Source organism: Bufo gargarizans, chromosome 1 (assembly GCF_014858855.1).
Source record: "Bufo gargarizans isolate SCDJY-AF-19 chromosome 1, ASM1485885v1, whole genome shotgun sequence".
Taxonomy (NCBI): domain Eukaryota; kingdom Metazoa; phylum Chordata; class Amphibia; order Anura; family Bufonidae; genus Bufo; species Bufo gargarizans.
This window is the reverse complement of record NC_058080.1, coordinates 700,927,020-700,945,559: the sequence shown is the minus strand read 5'-3', so window position 1 is coordinate 700,945,559 and position 18,540 is coordinate 700,927,020. Positions and strand designations below refer to the sequence as shown.

Sequence of the window (18,540 nt, the reverse complement as noted above, 5' to 3'; positions counted from 1 at the left end):
CCTAAATACATTTTAAAAAAGTAGATATATTAGGTATCGCCGCGTCCGTAAGAATCTGCATTATAAAAATACCCCATGACCTAACCCCTCAGATGAACATGGTCAAAAATAAAAACGGTGCCAAAATAGTTATTTTTGGGCAAATTTTCCATTTTAATTAGTTTTTTCCAGTAACAAAGCAAGGGTTAACAGCCAAACAAAACTTAATATTTATTACCCTGATTCTGCAGTTTACAGAAACACTCCATATGTGGTCGTAAACTGCTGTATGACCAAACGGCAGGGCGCAGAAGGAAAGGAACGCCGTATAGTTTCAGGAAGGCAGATTTGAATGGCCTTTTTTTGGCACCATGTCCCATTTGAAGAACCCCTGATGCACCCCTAGAGTAGAAACTCTATAAAAGTGACCCCATCTAAGAAACTACACACCTCAAGGTATTCAAAATTGATTTTACATTGAAAAAACTAAAGTTGGATTCAAAATGGCCAACTTCAAAATGGCCGCCATGGTCACCACCCATCTTGAAAAGTTTCCCCCCCTCACATATACTAATGTGCCACAAACAGGAAGTTAATATCACCAACCATTCCCATTTTATTAAGGTGTATCCATATAAATGGCCCACCCTGTAGTTTATGGCCACATATAGGGTGTTCTGCAAACTACAGAATCAGCGCAATAAATATTGAGTTTTGTCTGGCTGTTAACCCTTGCTTTGTTACTGGAAAAAATGGATTAAAATAGAAAATTTGACAAAAAAATTGAAATTCTGAAATTTCATTTCCATTTGCCAATAACTCTTGTGGAACACCTAAAGCAGGGATACTCAACTGGCGGACCGCGGTCCAAATACGGACCGTGGACACCAGCTGTCCGGACCCCTGCCATCCCTTCCATTGGAAGCAGCACTTTAGGCTGCTTCCTAATCTGACAGTGCGCCGGAAAGAGCTGGGGCACAAGCTCCTCCCCATGCAGGCGCCGGATGGAAGGGGATGAGCGTGCTGAAAGAGACAGGTTCCGCCACATGCAGGTAACTTGTCTCTCTCAGCGCTTTCACATCGGTGCCTGCACGCGGAGGAAGCAGTCTCTCTCAGCGGATCAGTCCCTTCTCTCCTGCAGCAGCGGCACGTAAGGGAGCTTCAAGCTCCAAAGGACACTTACCTGCTGCTGGAGAAGAGGCTGGACATCACCACTGCCACCAATGGAATAAAGTCCACATTTTGGGGGGAAGGGAGGGGACTGAGGGGTACAGACAAGCAGGAACACGTCACTGACTGCAGGAAAGGACTCCAGTGTCAGTGGCCTGTTCCCATGTTGGCCTGTGCCTCTCTCTGTAATGGTTAAATAAAGATAAGGCTCCATTCACATCATGGTATTTTTGTTCCACATCCAATCCCCAGTATTGGTGGATTGGCTGCGGACCCCTTCATTTCAGTGGGGCCGCAAAAGATGTAGAGAGCACACTGTGTACTGTCTGCATCTTTTGTGGCCCCATTGAAATTAAGGGGTCTGCATCTAATCCACCAATAATGGAAGTTGGATGTGGAACAAAAATACATATGACTGTTCTGCGGCTAGGGTTGCCACCCAGCCAGTATCTCACCGACAAGGCCGATATTTTAGTGGCCCTGCCAGTGCAGGTAATTTCTTTATACCCACAATTTTTCTGTATGGACTGTTACTAATGAGCGCTTCCATTGCAGAGCACTCACTAGTACAGCCTTTACCTCCACCGCCACTTGTGTTAATAAAAAAAAAAAGAACTTACCTACCTCCTCCATTTGTTTGCGTAGTAGGGAACGCGCCGACTGGAAGCTCAGGACAGGAGCTCCGAGACGTCATAACACTGGAGCGCAGGTCCCGTCCTCAGTTTCCAGTCAACAGAGAGTGTTCACCGCAGCGCCATCAAATGGAATTTTTTTTTTTTGCAAAAGCAGAGATGGGGGCATTATTCTTACCGGGGGCACTAATGGGGGCATTATTTTTACTGGGGGCACTAATAGGGGAATTATTCTTACCGGGGGCACTAATGGGGGCATTATTCTTACTGGGGGGCACTAATGGGGGCATTATTCTTACTGGGGGCACTGATCGGGCCTTTATTCTTACTGGGGGGCACTAATGGGGGCATTATTCTTATTGGGGGCACTAATGGGGGCATTATTCTTGCTGGGGGCACTAATGGGGTCATTATTCTTACTGAGGGAACTAATGGGGGCATTATTCTTACAGGGGCACTAATGGAGGCATTATTCTTACCGGGGGCACTAATGGGGGAATTATTCTTACCAGGGGCACTAATGGGGGCATTATTCTTACCGGGGGCACTAAAGGGGGCATTATTCTTATTGGGGGCACTAATGGGGGCATTACTCTTACTGGGGGCACTAATGGGGGCATTATTCTTACTGTGGGCACTAATGGGGACATTATTCTTACCGGGGGCACTAAAGGGGGCATTATTCTTACTGGGGGCACTAATGGGGGCGTTATTCTTACTTGGGGCACTAATGGGGGTATTATTATTACTGGGGGCACTAATAGGGGCATTCATCTTTACTGTTGGAATTCAGCTCGGACCTTCACCTGACTGCAGACCCAGGTATGTGGACCTTTAATAAAACTAGTTGAGTACCCCTGACCTAACAACGTTTGTAAAATCTGTTTTGAATACCTTGAGGGGTGTAGTTTCTAGAATGGGGTCATTTTTGGGTGGTTTCTATTATGTAAGCCTCACAAAGTGACTTCAGACCTGAACTGGTCCTTAAAAAGTGGGTTTTTGAAAATTTCTGAAAATTTTAAGATTTGCTTCTAAACTTCTAAGCCTTGTAACGTCCCCAAAAATTAAAAAGTAATTCCCCAAATGATCCAAACATAAAGTAGACATATGGGGAATGTAAAGTAATAACTATTTTTGGAGGCATTACTATGTTTTATAGAAATAGAGAAATCGAAACTTGAGAATTTTCAAATTTTTGGTAAATTTAGTATTTTTGTTTATAAATAAAAATTCATTTTTTGGACTCCATTTTACCAGTGTCATGAAGTACAATATGTGACGAAAAAACAATCTCAGAATGGCTTGGATAAGTCAAAGCGTTTAAAGTTATCACCACATAAAGTGACACTGGTCAGATTTGCAAAAAATGGCCTGGTCCTTAAGGTGAAAATGAACCCGGTCCGTATTGTACTATGGAAATCTGTTAGCATTTTATTGATACAGAGTGTTTAGAAGTGTTTTTTTTCTATGCATCTGCTCATGAACTTCTTGGATGCTACGGAGAGGTTCTTGAGTCAGTATTGAAAAGCTCTACAGTTCCTTAGAAGATGTACTTGACGTTTGAAGTGTGCATAAAGCAGGTATGGTCAACGTATTGAGCATCTGAGTCACCTGATGACTTTGGCTCCTTAGCAGCATCAGCAGGTACTGTCCCAGCCTCCACAGTCACACTCGGTTTGTTCACCTCTGAGTAATAAGCAAGGAGCTCCACGTCTCTCTCAAACTTGTGTCCCTCAGCCAGCGATACCTGGAAATATAAACATGCATTATGTCGGACATTTATTATGGATTTATGCAGTCCGCACAGCTCTGTGATTCCCTCACCTTGGCTGCGGTCTTGTCCTCATTAGTGTACTCCACAGGGTTGATATCACAGTTGGATACTATCTTGACAATGCCGAATGCAGACTGGAAATGTGCGCTCAGACTCAGGGTGTATGGGATCTCTCCTATAGGCACCTGTGGGCGTGTGGCAGTCACACTCCCAGGTTGGTCTGGAATGGGGAATTGGGGACGATGAATAAGGAGAAAAGCAGGAAAAGTAAATAAGCTTGATACAACGCTTTCTGAAAAGTCTTCAGACCCTTTCACATTTGTTATGTTGCAGCCTTTAGCAAAAAAAAAAGTCTAGTTTTTCCCAGTCATGACAAAGTGAAAACAGAGATACTCCTACTGTCATGCCCCACTCTGACGATGTGCGGAGGTCGGCTAGGATAGCAGCACGAAGTTAGTGTTTGTTTTGGTGCCGTGCTGGATCCGCCTCTCATCAGGTGCACTGGGTGGAGTCATTAGTTTAAATGGCACTCCAGCCAAGTGATCTGAGCTGATTATTCTAATCATTGTAGTCTGGAAAGCAAGGAGGGAAGGTTGGCTGTCTGTTCCTGCTCTGGAAGATAAGTGTCATTTCTAGTTTGGTTGTTTTGTGTCATCTTTCCCATCCAGGTTCTGTGCGAGCAGGCTGCTCCTATTTCCCCACTTCACCATCTCAGGAAATTCAGGGTATTGTCAGCCCAGGCTGGAGGACACATCACACCTACCTTCAAGGTCTGTATGTGGGCTGAGCAGTGCAGGGAAAGAGGTCAGGGATTAGCTAGGAGGTGACCCTTCCCCTGTCTCTCGCCCAGAGCCTGGTTGGTGCGTTATCTGTTATTCCGAGTGCACGCCCGCCGTGACATTATAATCCGTCATACTGTGACTGCCATTACTCAGCGCTTTTGTGATGGCGTCAATTGATGCACTGGTTGACCGCATGAAGGGTTTACCCCTAGAGGTTGCGGATCTGAATAGTTCGGTCACACAGTGTCAGAGGGTTCTGGCATCAGGTACAGGTCAAATTGGTGGGGAGCCTAAAGTTGCTCTTCCCGAGAAATTGACAGGGGGTACGGATGATTTTTTCCGCTTCAAAGAGTCATGCAAATTGTACTTTCGACTGCGTCCATTTTCGTCAGGTAATGAAGATCAGAGGGTTGGTATCATCATGTCTTTGCTTAAAGGGGACGCGCAATCCTGGGCTTTTTCTCTGCCGCCCGGTTCTCTAGCCCTCCGGTTGGTGGAGGAATTTTTCAAAACCCCGGGATTGATTTATGATGACCCAGATCGGGTCTTGATCGCAGAATCGAAATTGCGTAACCTACTACAGGGTAAACATACTGCAGAGGGTTACTGCACAGCGTTTAGGAGGTGGGCTACTGAGTCGGGGTGGAACGACCCCGCCTTACGTAGTCAGTTTTGTCAGGGGTTATCTGAAAGGTTGAAAGATGCCCTGGCTTTTCATGAGTATCCGGATACTCTAGAGAATGCAATGTCTTTGGCTATACGGTTGGATAGACGTATCAGAGAGAGATGTAAGGGTCCCTCCGTGAAGGGGATCCCTCCTGCATGTGGTTTTGTTTTACCTACTGGTATTACTTATAACTCTGGGGTAGGGGAGGAACCCATGCAGTTAGGTCAGATATCTTGCCATTCTGAGTAGAGACTTTAGAAAGGTGCACAATCTATGTTACTATTGTGGAAAGAGGGGTCATTTTATTTTTTCTTGTCCTTATGTTAAACCACAGGTGGAAGAGAAAAAGAAAAAAAAAAAAAACCTTCCCTCACAATTGGTAGTATGAATGGTGTGGTGGAGCAGACAGGTATGCAAGCTCCCTGCAGTTCCCGTTTTCTCCTTTCAGCTATGGTGGCGCTAGAGTCAAAAGATGTGTTTGTTGATGTATTCCTTGATTGTGGTGCTGGGGTAAACTTAATTGACTTTCTTTTTCTTCAAAACCTAGGACTAAGTACTTGCACGTTAGAGAACGAGATTCGTGTTTTTGCAATTGATTCTTCCCCTCTTTCTCAAAGGAGCCTTACTCACATTGTTCATGGGATTCATTTAAGGGTGGGTGATTCACATGCTGAAATTATTTCTTGTTTTGTCATGAAGAATTTGCCAGCTCCTATAGTTTTGGGCTTGCCATGGTTGACTAGACATAACCCAATTATAGACTGGCAAGCGAGACAAATCATTGGTTGGAGCGATTTTTGTTCGGATAATTGTCTTGGCACTTCTATCTCTGGTGTGTCCATTACGGCTTTACCTCAGTATCTCTCGGATTTTGCGGATGTCTTTTCGGAGGGTGGGGCTCAGGAATTGCCCCGTCATCGAGACTATGATTGTCCAGTGAATCTCATTCCGGGGGCTAAGTTGCCAAAGTCTCGGCTTTACAACCTCTCTCAACCCGAAAGAGAGGTCATGCGAAAGTATGTCGCCGAGAGTTTGGCAAAGGGTCATATTAGACCATCTTAGGCCTCTTTCACACTTGCGTTGTCCGGATCCGGCGTGTACTCCACTTGCCGGAATTACACGCCGGATCAGGAAAAATGCAAGTGAACTGAAAGCATTTGAAGACGGATCCATCTTCAAAATGCGTTTAGTGTTACTATGGCAGCCAGGACGCTATTAAAGTCCTGGTTGCCATAGTAGTAGTGGGGAGCGGGGGAGCAGTATACTTATCGTCCGTGCGGCTCCCGGGGCGCTCCTGAATGACGTCAGAGCGCCCCATGCGCATGGATGACGTGCCATGTGATCACGTCATCCATGCGCGTGGGGCGCCCTGACGTCACTCTGGAGCGCCCCGGGAGCCGCACGGACGGTAAGTATACTGCTCCCCACTACACTTTACCATGGCTGCCAGGACTTTAGTGTCCCGGCAGCCATGGTAACCATTCAGAAAAAGCTAAACGTCGGATCCGGGAATGCGCCGAAACGACGTTTAGCTTAAGGCCGGATCCGGATAAATGCCTTTCAATGGGCATTCGTTCCGGATCTGGCCTTGCGGCAAGTCTTCAGGATTTTTGGCTGGAGCAAAAAGCGCAGCATGCTGCAGTATTTTCTCCGGCCAAAAAACGTTCCGGTCCTGAACTGAAGACATCCTGATGCATCCTGAACGGATTTCACTCCATTCAGAATGCATTAGGATAAAACTGATCAGGATTCTTCCAGGATAGAACCGGTGGAACCATCGCCATTGCCTCCTCCTCCTGTTCTAGTCGAGGGAAACTTGGAGTTCGAGATCTCCAGGATTCTCGACTCAAGAGTTCTTCGGGGTTCCCATTAGTACCTGGTACACTGGAGGGGATACGGTCCTGAGGAGAGGATGTGGGTTCCAGTGTCAGATGTCAACGCCAGCCAACTGGTAAGGGCCTTTCATAGGTCCCATCCGGAAAAGGTTGGTCCGGGGTGTCCGGAGGTCCCCCGTAGAAGGGGGGGTACTGTCATGCCCCACTCTGACGATGTGCGGAGGTCCGCCAGGATAGCAGCACGAAGTTAGTGTTTGTTTTGGTGCCGTGCTGGATCCGCGACTCATCTGGTGCACTGGGTGGAGTCATTAGTTTAAATGGCACTCCAGTCAAGTGATCTGAGCGGATTATACTAATCATTGTGGTCTGGGAAGCTAGGAGGGAAGGTTGGCTGGCTGTTCCTGCTCTGGAAGATAAGTGTCATTTCTAGTTTGGTTGTTTTGTGTCATCTTTCCCATCCAGGTTCTGTGCGAGCAGGCTGCTCCTATTTCCCCACTTCACCATCTCAGGAAATTCAGGGTATTGTCAGCCCAGGCTGGAGGACACATCACACCTACCTTCAAGGTCTGTATGTGGGCTGACCAGTGCAAGGAAAGAGGTCAGGGATTAGCTAGGAGGTGACCCTTCCCCTGTCTCTCGTCCAGAGCCTGGTTGGTGCAGTGGCCTCCATAATTCTTAAAATGAAAGAAGTTTGGAACAACCAGGACTCTTCCTAGAGCTGGCCGCCCCACCAAACAAAGTAATCAGAGGAGAAGGGTCTTGGTAAATGAGGTGACCAAAAATCCAATGGTCACTCTGGCTGAGCTCCTTACCCTGTGTGCAGATGGGAGAGCTTCTAGAAGTTCACCCATCACTGCAGCACTCCACAAATCTCGGCTTTATGGCAGAGAAGCCTCTTCTTAGTAAAAGACACATGAAAGCTGCCTGGAGTTTACAAAAAAAGCACCTAAAGGACTCTCAGACTGTGAGAAACAAGATTATCTGGTCTGATGAAACAAGATTGACCTTTTTGGTCTCAATTCTAATTCAGGCATTCATGTCTGAGGGAAACGAGGCATTTGCTTATCACCTGGCTAATGCCATCCCTACAGTAAATGGTGGTGGCAGAATCATGCTATGGGAATGTTTTTCAGTGGATCAGACAGGAAGATTGGTCAAGATTGAGGAAAAGCTCAATGGAGCAAAGTACCGAGATGGTCTTAATGAAAACCTGATCCAGAGTGCTCTGGACCTCAGATTGGGAGGAAGGTTCACCTTCAAACAAGACAATGATCTACACACAAAGCTAATACAACACAGGAGTGGCTTAGGGACAACTCTACAAATCTTTTTGAGTGGCCCAGCTAGAGCCCTGACTTGGACCCAAGCGAACATCTCTAGATAGACCTGAAAATGGCTGTCCACCGACAGTACTCATCCAACCTGACTGAGGATCTGCAGAGAAGAATAGGAGAAAATACAGAAATTACTTTATCACTTTCTCATTATTGAGTATTGAGTGCAGAATGATGGGGGGGGGCTTGATTTTTTTAATTTTAGCACAAGGCCACAACATAACAAAATGTGAAAAAGTAGAAGGGTCATAAGACTTCCTGAATGCATTGTAGATCACAACAGGATGTGACTACTGTTATGTATCATTCGTGATTCAGTATAACATCTACAGTATATGTATATTATCAGCTCTTTGTGCATTAACCCTGAAATCATTCATCATGAACATTATCCAAAATCATTATCCAGTCCTCATGAAATTCCACTGTTCTAGTCTTATCAACATTTATCTTCATAACCCTCATTTTCTGTCATACCTTTCATCCAGCATAGTCCCATATTGTCATCATCCTAATCATCTATGGACACCCCTTTATCATAATCTACTCCATCACCATCATCCTCTTCATCCACTATAATTGTAATCGATTATTCTCTGTTGTATCATCATCTGCTCCTATTCATCCTCATAATTCCCTTTTTCATCATTTCTAATCATCCATTCACATTCATACACCATTATTTACCATCATCCCCTTGATCCACCATTGTTGACATCAATCATCTTCATTCTCTATTATTTTCACCGTCCAGTCATTCTTCATTATTCTTGTTATCATTCACCCTCATCAAGTCTCACCATGCTTCATAATTCTCACCATCAATCACTCATCTCACCCATGATATATTGTCACAATTTTCCAGAAAAACTCAAAGGGTTCACTTAAATGTTTTGACATTGTAATGAATAGGAACATGGCTGTACATATGTGGCATCTAAAGGGTTATTTTTACAAAGAGAATAAATCTATTTTGGACTGCCTAGGGCATTGTTATTGGCAGATGGCGATAAAGGACCCAGAGCTTTCTTGAGGAAAATAAAGTGAGACTTTTGACACTTCACCCTGGCTTCTACAAGATTCAACACCCCCCATCCCATAAAGTGAGGTGAATGAAGTGACAGTGCCAATTCAATATTCACAATACTTACCCCCTTATTTAATATACTTTCCAGTCACATATAAGGGGTTTGGAGAATGAATCAGAAGGATAGCTCTGAAACCCGAACTAAGGGCTCAAACGATAATCTGTGTGTAATGCAAGGCACCAACAAACAGACCAGTGATGAAAGCAAAAAGGTGTTTATTCACCAGAAACATAAACGTCCAGGACACTTGCTGGTAACAAGGAATAATAACAAAAAACCAGGCAAGGAGATTCCAGGAATAGTCCCAACCAGTGCTGAATGATGCTGTGCACTTGGCAGTCGAGTCACTCCAGATCTTGGGTCCGCTGTAAAGGACAAAGTTCCTGGCAGTCTTCAGTCACTAGGAGTTGTGACCTATACCTGGTTGAGGGAAAATAACAGTGGGCACTGATCACCCTGAGAGACCTCCTTTTAAATGCCTGCTAACCAATCCCAGGGTGCCAAGTGTCCACTACCATAGGTGAACAAATTGCCCTGCACCTGAGTACAAGGCCTAAGGCAATCACAAGTTGATTAACCCATGGCTGGCTCCCTAATCCACTTTGCTCTTGTGAGTCAGTATAATATGCGCCACTGGTCGACGAAGTGCATAAGAAGCGCGTACTCGCGACCGTGTATCCCTTTGCGAACCTGCCCTCGTGCGTACGCACGGACGCATGATTGACTCAGCGCGAGTATGCGAGCGCGTGGACCCAGATGCGGAAACGGAAGTTGCAGGAGACACCGGAGACAACCCTGGCCGCGGCGTCTTGTCACTCGCCTGGCCACTCTGTCCCCGGGACTCCGACGGTCCTCCCCTCCGATGTCCACGCGAACGCATCTCCGCACTGGCTCGCAAAGGGGTCAGCGCTGGTGCATCAGAGACACGCATAACCTGTCCCGCAACTCCACGAGGACCCCTCTTGGTTCCCCTGGAGTGCAAAGCAGGTGAGGATCTTACATTACCCCCCCCTCGAGGAGGCGGCTCTGAAGACTCCAAGCAAGCTTTCCCCGGATTATCCCGGTGAAAGGCTGCCACCAACTCATCCGCATGCACCTGGCGAGCAGGTATCCAACATCTCTCCTCTGGACCAAAACCCTTCCAGTCCACCAAGTATTGAAGAGACCTTTGGACAAAACGAGAGTCCAAAATTCTGTTCACTTCGAACTCCGGTACCCCTTGGACCTCCAGCGGGGATGGGGTCTGAATGAAGGGAGCGGAGTCGGCTGCCGATTTGAGAAGTGAAACATGAAAGGTGTTCACTCCTCGGATCGACGGTGGAAGAGCAACCTTGTACGTAACTCGGTTGATCTTTTGTGTCACTGGGTATGGGCCAATGAATCGAGGACCCAACTTGGAAGATGGCTGACGCAGCGGAATGTTCCGGGTGGAGACCCACACCTGATCTCCCACCTTAAACTTTTGCTCTACGGTGCGATGACGATCAGCAAATTTCTTCTGTTGCGCCACCGCACTGCGGAGATTCCGCTGGGCCGACGACCAAATGGGACGTCTATCCTTGAACCACTGATCCACCACCGGTGAGTCAGTGGAGGGTCCGGCCAAAGAAGAGAGTCTTGGATCCCTGCCCCCCACGCACCTGAACGGAGACATCTTAGTGGAAGCATGCTCAGAGTTATTATAAGCCACCTCCGCAAAGGGTAGATACGCTGCCCATTCCTCCTGGCAGTCTGACACGAAGCACCGGAGATATTGCTCCAGGGTCTGGTTAGTCCTTTCCGTCTGACCGTTGGTCTCTGGGTGAAAACCAGAAGAAAAAGACAAATTAATACCCAATCGGGAGCAGAAAGAACGCCAGAAGCGGGAGATGAATTGCACTCCTCTGTCTGAAACAATGTCATCTGGCGCTCCGTGTAATCGAAAGACATGATTCAAGAACAGATCTGCCAATTCTCTGGCCGAGGGCAATCCAGGGAGTGGGATAAAATGGGCCATTTTACTAAAAGGGTCCACCACTACCCAGATTACCGTACTTCCAGAGGACCTTGGCAAATCTGTGATGAAATCCATGGAAATGTGAGTCCATGGAGCCTGGGGAATAGGCAGTGGGAGTAAAGTCCCAGAAGGGGCAGACTGGGACGGTTTACATCTGGCGCAAACAGTACATGCCTGGATATAGGCCTTAACATCCACGGACATGTTGGGCCACCACACGTGACGTTTAACAAGGGCAAGTGTTTTTTTAACACCCAAATGCCCGGCAGACTTTGAGTCATGAAGCTGTCGGATGACCTCCAATCGAAGGTTAATGGGTACGAACCATCGACCCTCGGGTTTGTCAGGTGGACTCTCTGCCTGTGAGGGCTCAAGAAGAGAGGACAAGTCCTCCATTACTTCTGCGGCCCCCAGGGCAGCAAGAAAACATTTAGTTGGGAGAATGGTTTCTGGCTCAGAGTCCAGGACGGAAGCAGCCTCAGGGAAGCAGCGGGACAGGGCATCTGCCTTCACGTTTTTGGAACCTGGTTTATAAGTGAGGCGGAAATTGAAGCGGGTGAAAAACAATGCCCACCTGGCTTGTCGGGAGTTGAGTCTTTTGGCACTCTCTAGATACTCCAAATTTTGTGGTCAGTGTAAACCGTGATGGGATGTTCTGCACCCTCTAGCCAATGTCTCCACTCTTGAAAAGCCAATCTTACTCCCAGAAGCTCTCTATTGCCGATATCATAATTACACTCGGCTGGAGAGAGCTTCCGAGAGAAGAAGGCACAGGGATGTAACCTCTCGGGGTCCCCAGAATACTGTGAGAGAACCGCCCCTACACCGACCTCTGAGGCATCGACCTCGAGAACAAAAGGTCTGGAGGTGTCTGGATGAGTAAGAATTGGTGCCGTGCAAAAGGCCTGTTTCAGCGTCTCAAAGGCTCTGACTGCCTCTCTCGTCCACTTAGAAGGATTAGCTCCCTTCTTAGTGAGGTTGGTGAGAGGTACTACTATCGCAGAAAAATTCTTAATAAACTTGCGGTAGAAGTTGGCAAAGCCTAAGAAATGCTGCAACCCCTTAAGATCCTTAGGTTGAGGCCAATCCAAGACAGCAGAAAGTTTGGATGGGTCCATAGCCAATCCCTTTTCTGAGATAATGTACCCCAGGAAAGGCAACTCCTTCACCTCAAACAGACACTTCTCAAGTTTGGCATAGAGGTGGTTCTCCCTCAGCTTCTGGAAAACCTGACACACGTGTCTCCGATGAGAGACCAGATCCGAGGAGTAGATTAGTATGTCATCTAGATAGACAACAACACATCTATCCAAGAAATCTCTGAGAACATCGTTGATGAACTCCTGGAAGACCGCGGGAGCATTACAGAGACCGAAAGGCATCACAAGATACTCGTAATGCCCGTCTCTGGTATTAAATGCGGTCTTCCATTCGTCACCCTCTCTAATGCGAACTAAATTATAAGCACCCCTTAAATCGAGTTTGGTGAAGACTCGGGCCCCTGCCACCTGAGAAAACAGATCATCAATCAGAGGCAGTGGATACCGATTCTTCACCGTAATCCGATTAAGGGCACGATAATCGATGCAAGGTCTCAAGCCTCCATCCTTCTTCTCCACAAAGAAGAATCCAGCTCCAGCAGGGGAAGTGGATGGACGAATGAAATTCTTCTCAAGGTTCTCTTTAATATACTCCCGCTGAGCCTGAACCTCAGGCCCAGTGAGATTATAAAGATGCCCTCGTGGTGGCATGGTGCCTGGCAACAGGTCTATAGGACAATCATATGACCTGTGGGGAGGTAATACATCAGCCCCCTGAGGACTGAACACATCTCGGAAATTATGATACTGCTGTGGTAAAGTACTTAATACTTCCATGGAGGCTAGTGACAGGTCGGGACGAATGCACTTAGTAAGGCATTCCGTACTCCACTGACAGATAAGACCCGAGCGCCAGTCCACTACTGGATTATGGAGCCTTAACCAAGGGAGACCCAAAATCACGGGAGTGGATGGCATGTCAAGGACAAAAAGGCTTAAGGTCTCCCGATGATCAGCCCCCACCGTTACCTGTATTCCCGGAGTCATCCACACTGCACGACCATCTTGAAAAAGAAGATCCCGGACCGCATCCGAAAGTCCCAAACGGAAGCGATGGCGTAGGGCTGCGTCGCCCCAGGTGGTGAAAGCTGCCCATCGCCTGAATTCTGCAGCGTATTCTTCAGCTGGGCGGCGGCCTTGTTGAATATGCTCAAGATTGGTCTCTGCGGTGCGAGTACGATCCGGGTCATCGTAAATCACAGCCATAGCCTCGAAGAAGGCATCCACTGACGAAAAAGCTGTATGGTCTTGAGGCAAGTTAAATGCCCAACGTTGGGGGTCTCCACGTAGCAGTGACATTACAATCCCAATTCTCTGCCTGAGAGTGCCAGAAGCCATCGGTCGTAACTGGAAATAAAGGAGACAGGAGTCCCTGAAGTTTAAGAACTCCTGTCGCTCTCCTGTGAAGGGGTCAGGCAGAGGGATCTTAGGTTCTGTTTGATGCCTTGCGATAGTGACGGGTAGTGCTGAGGCTCCCTGGATAAGCTGCTGAACCTCCTCCATCACAGTTGTCAGTTGCTCTTGGATTTGCGCTGCAGCGGCTGCTGGTATATTTGGGCGTCGTTGGAACAGCAGGTTAACGGCTCCCGTTAATTCATTCAGCTGCTGCTGGATCTTGTCCATGGCAACTGTTAGTTGGGCCCACTGTTCTGTAATGCAAGGCACCAACAAACAGACCAGTGATGAAAGCAAAAAGGTGTTTATTCACCAGAAACATAAACGTCCAGGACACTTGCTGGTAACAAGGAATAATAACAAAAAAACAGGCAAGGAGATTCCAGGAATAGTCCCAACCAGTGCTGAATGATGCTGTGCACTTGGCAGTCGAGTCACTCCAGATCTTGGGTCCGCTGTAAAGGACAAAGTTCCTGGCAGTCTTCAGTCACTAGGAGTTGTGACCTATACCTGGTTGAGGGAAAATAACAGTGGGCACTGATCACCCTGAGAGACCTCCTTTTAAATGCCTGCTAACCAATCCCAGGGTGCCAAGTGTCCACTACCATAGGTGAACAAATTGCCCTGCACCTGAGTACAAGGCCTAAGGCAATCACAAGTTGATTAACACATGGCTGGCTCCCTAATCCACTTTGCTCTTGTGAGTCAGTATAATATGCGCCACTGGTCGACGAAGTGCATAAGAAGCGCGTACTCGCGACCGTGTATCCCTTTGCGAACCTGCCCTCGTGCGTACGCACGGACGCATGATTGACTTAGCGCGAGTATGCGAGCGCGTGGACCCAGATGCGGAAACGGAAGTCGCAGGAGACACCGGAGACAACCCTGGCCGCGGCGTCTTGTCACTCGCCTGGCCACTCTGTCCCCGGGACTCCGACGGTCCTCCCCTCCGATGTCCACGCGAACGCATCTCCGCACTGGCTCGCAAAGGGGTCAGCGCTGGTGCATCAGAGACACGCATAACCTGTCCCGCAACTCCACGAGGACCCCTCTTGGTTCCCCTGGAGCAGTGGCGTAGCGTGGGTTGCCAGCACCCGGGGCAAGCCAAAAATTGCGCCCCCCCCCCCCCCGCGCCTACCCCAGGCACGCCACTTTTAACAGATACTGTAGTAGATCACTAGCAGTCCTATGTTACACCTCAGATAACACAGAGATAACTCTCTGAGTACAGATAATGTAGTAGATGGGTGTGAGGCCCCAGAATTCTGAACACGTACAGTGTGACCTGAAGTCTGGGGCCAGAATGCGGCAGTATGGGCCAAATTCTCAATCTTCTCCCCCAACCCTACCATGAAACAGATATGTGGATGGACATTATTATTACAGTAGAATACCGCACCATACCTGTTACATCCAGTGACGTCTCCTGTGATGTAGACTCTCCTCGACGTCTTCATTCAGAGATAAGACCACCATGATAACTTCTTTCAGCCGCTTCTCGTCTCTGCAGAGTTTCACCGAAAAAAATTTAGGTTCCTCACTTTACTATCATGCTCTCCTTCCTTCAACACTGTCATCCTGCTGCCCCCCAATACTGAGCTAGAGCCAGACAGATAGCTTTCATTCCCCCTGTATATTATAATGGCCCCCTCTTTATTATTAATGTACTGGCCCCCTCTTTAATAACAAAGAGGGGGCCATTATATTAGCAAAGAGGGGGTCATTACATTAATAATAAAGAGGGGGTCATTACATTCATAACAAAGAGGGGGTCATTACATTCATAACAAAGATGGGGTCATTATATTAATAATGAAGAGGGGGCCATTACATTAATAATAAAGAGGGGCCATTACATTAATAATAAAGAGGGGCCATTACATTAATAATAAAGAGGGGCCATTACATTAATAATAAAGAGGGGGTCATTACATTAATAATAAAGAGGGGCCATTATATTAATAATAAAGAGGGGCCATTATATTAATAATAAAGAGGGGGCAGTACATTAATAATAAAGAGGGGCCATTACATTAATAATAAAGAGGGGCCATTACATTAATAATAAAGAGGGGGTCATTACATTAATAATAAAGAGGGGCCATTATATTAATAATAAAGAGGGGGCAGTACATTAATAATAAAGAGGGGCCATTACATTAATAATAAAGAGGGGCCATTACATTAATAATAAAGAGGGGGCCATTACATTAATAATAAAGAGGGGGTCATTACATTAATAATGAAGAGGGGGTCATTACATTAATAATGAAGAGGGGGTCATTATATTAATAATAAAGAGGGGGTCATTATATTAATAATAAAGAGGGGGCCAATACATTAATAATAAAGAGGGGCCATTACATTAATAATAAAGAGGGGGTCATTACATTAATAATGAAGAGGGGGTCATTATATTAATAATAAAGAGGGGGCCAATACATTAATAATAAAGAGGGGGTCATTACATTAATAATGAAGAGGGGGTCATTATATTAATAATAAAGAGGGGGCCAATACATTAATAATAAAGAGGGGGCATTACATTAATAATAAAGAGGGGGTCATTACATTAATAATAAAGAGGGGGCCAATACATTAATAATGAAGAGGGGGTCATTACATTAATAATAAAGAGGGGGTCATTACATTAATAATGAAGAGGGGGTCATTACATTAATAACAATAATGTAATGGCCCCCTCTTTATTATTAATATAATGGCCCCCTTTTTATTAATAATGTACTGGCCCCCCTCTTTATTATTAATATAATGGCCCCCTTTTTATTATTAATGTACTGGCCCCCCTCTTTGCTAATATAATGTCCCCCTCTTTGTTATTAATGTAATGGCCCCTCTGTTATTAATGTACTGGCCCCCCTCTTTGCTAATATAATCGCCCCTCTTATTGCTGTGCCAATCATGCCACTGAAGCCTTTCTGCTCCAGTCCTCTCCTCTCCTCTCCCACCCCCCATACTGCCGCCAGAGCCTCTGCAATTAGGTAAGTTAACATAAAAAAAAAATACTTACCTACTATCTCCATCCCCGCTTGTTCCCGCCGCAGGCGGTCACGAACGCCTCACTGTGCCTTCCTGCGCCGCGTCATCGCGTCATCTCGCGAGACCCGACGCAGGAGGTCACAGTGAGGTTATCGTGACCGAGTCCTGCGTCGCTCGCCTCTACTGCCTTATAGGCTTCAGGACTAGGCCTGAAGCCTATGGGGCATAACGGAGGGGACGGGAGCCATAGGCTCCCGTAGCCCTCATTGAAATTTCGGATGCCTGGCGCCCCCTGCAATTTGGCGCCCGGGGCAACGGCCCCTCCGGCCCCCCCCACGCTACGCCCCTGCCCTGGAGTGCAAAGCAGGTGAGGATCTTACACTATGACTGACTCAATATAAAGGGGTTCACACGACTGAGGCCAGACTGGATACCTAGATGTGGATCTGTTACATCCCCTGCCCTCAAGGAAACATAAGAGATTAAAGATTGCAGGTTTTAGGCCTTTAGCTGTTTTTATCCAATTATTTTATAACAGTTTGTATGTCATTCTGTCTCCTTCTGTACAGTATTTTGTAAGCACTGCACCTTTTGCTATTAAAGCGTGAAACTTTAATGTTTCCTTCTTGTATGCTCTAAGAATCCATAGCCCCTCAATGCGAGTTTTACATTTTTGATACTTTAGAGCAGGATATGTGTTAACAGAGTGGCATCTCATTGGCTGTGATGTAAACGTAGTGACAATGTATATTTTAGGTGCATGGACTGTTTTGGGGTGTGATTTATGCTCAATATGCAACCTAAGTTGAAGGTGAGCGCAAGACTGAGTAGAAAAAGATAAACCCCTTGCAGTTGAACCCATATCACATGCTGGGATGGTGCATACATGGCAGGCATGCATGTGAATTACTTTATAAGAGAATTAAAAATTTTTGAGGGTCAGCTTGACTGCCTTACCTTTTGGGGTATATCTGGGGTTGAGGACAGCAGGAAGCACAAATCGGACAGCGCCGTCAGCCTCGACTGGAAGCTCCCGCACATATTTTAATGTCACTTCAGCCTCCTGACCAGGTGGCAGGTTCCCAACATTGCAGCGGAAAACATCAGCAGAGCTCTCGTCTTCTTCCAGAAGAAAAGCCTGCTGGCCTTGGCTGATGGCCTCATCGTAGGTCTTATGAGCCTGGAGGAAGAGGAAGGAGAAGAGGGCTATGCTATAACTCATCAAGATCTGGCTAGATGGGTTTATTATACGGTATATAGTTTACAGACTTCACAGATTAAATTTTCCAGTAATTTCTGCTGGTTCAGGGTCTGCACAGAGCTTGATTTAAGATTTACATTATGGGAACTATTGTTTTTAACTCCTTGACCCACTTTCTCAGTAAAGCATCATACCACCAGAGAATGTTTTTCTAATATAATGTTTAATATCTTTCTACAGGAAGATTCACTCAAAAAAGGCCAAATATAAATATTCTGTAATAACTCTCACTAGGGCTAAGCAATCTGACTAAACAGGCAATGTGCTCCTCAGTGTATACGGAGCGTCGAACAAGTAGGGATGCCCCAGCGTCACAGCCATTGTGATGTTTGACTTCCTGGTGCACACCCCTGTACCTCTTCACTTAGTCACTCGACTTATCATCAGGATGGTGGTGTACTGTATTGAGCAGTGTATCTTCATGGTAAAATGTGTACCTAAACATTTTTGAACAGTTTGTGAATCATTGGACTAGATGGTAGTGAGTTAACGGAGCATTACTTCCAGCAAGATGGAGCAACGTGTCA

At 46.5% G+C, this 18,540-nt stretch overlaps 1 protein-coding gene across 1 annotated transcript in view; it reads right to left on the bottom strand.

Annotated features, from left to right (window-relative positions):
- Positions 1-18,540, bottom strand: part of LOC122924806 (von Willebrand factor A domain-containing protein 5A-like) — a 274,200-nt gene that overhangs the window by 167,210 nt on the left and 88,450 nt on the right. Inside the window, exons 4-6 of the mRNA XM_044276248.1 lie at positions 17,710-17,932; positions 3,606-3,775; positions 3,393-3,528 (exon numbers count right to left, since the gene is read on the bottom strand). Of these exons, the coding sequence (XP_044132183.1) occupies positions 3,393-3,528; positions 3,606-3,775; positions 17,710-17,932 (529 nt within the window). The remainder of the gene's footprint in view (positions 1-3,392; positions 3,529-3,605; positions 3,776-17,709; positions 17,933-18,540) is intronic.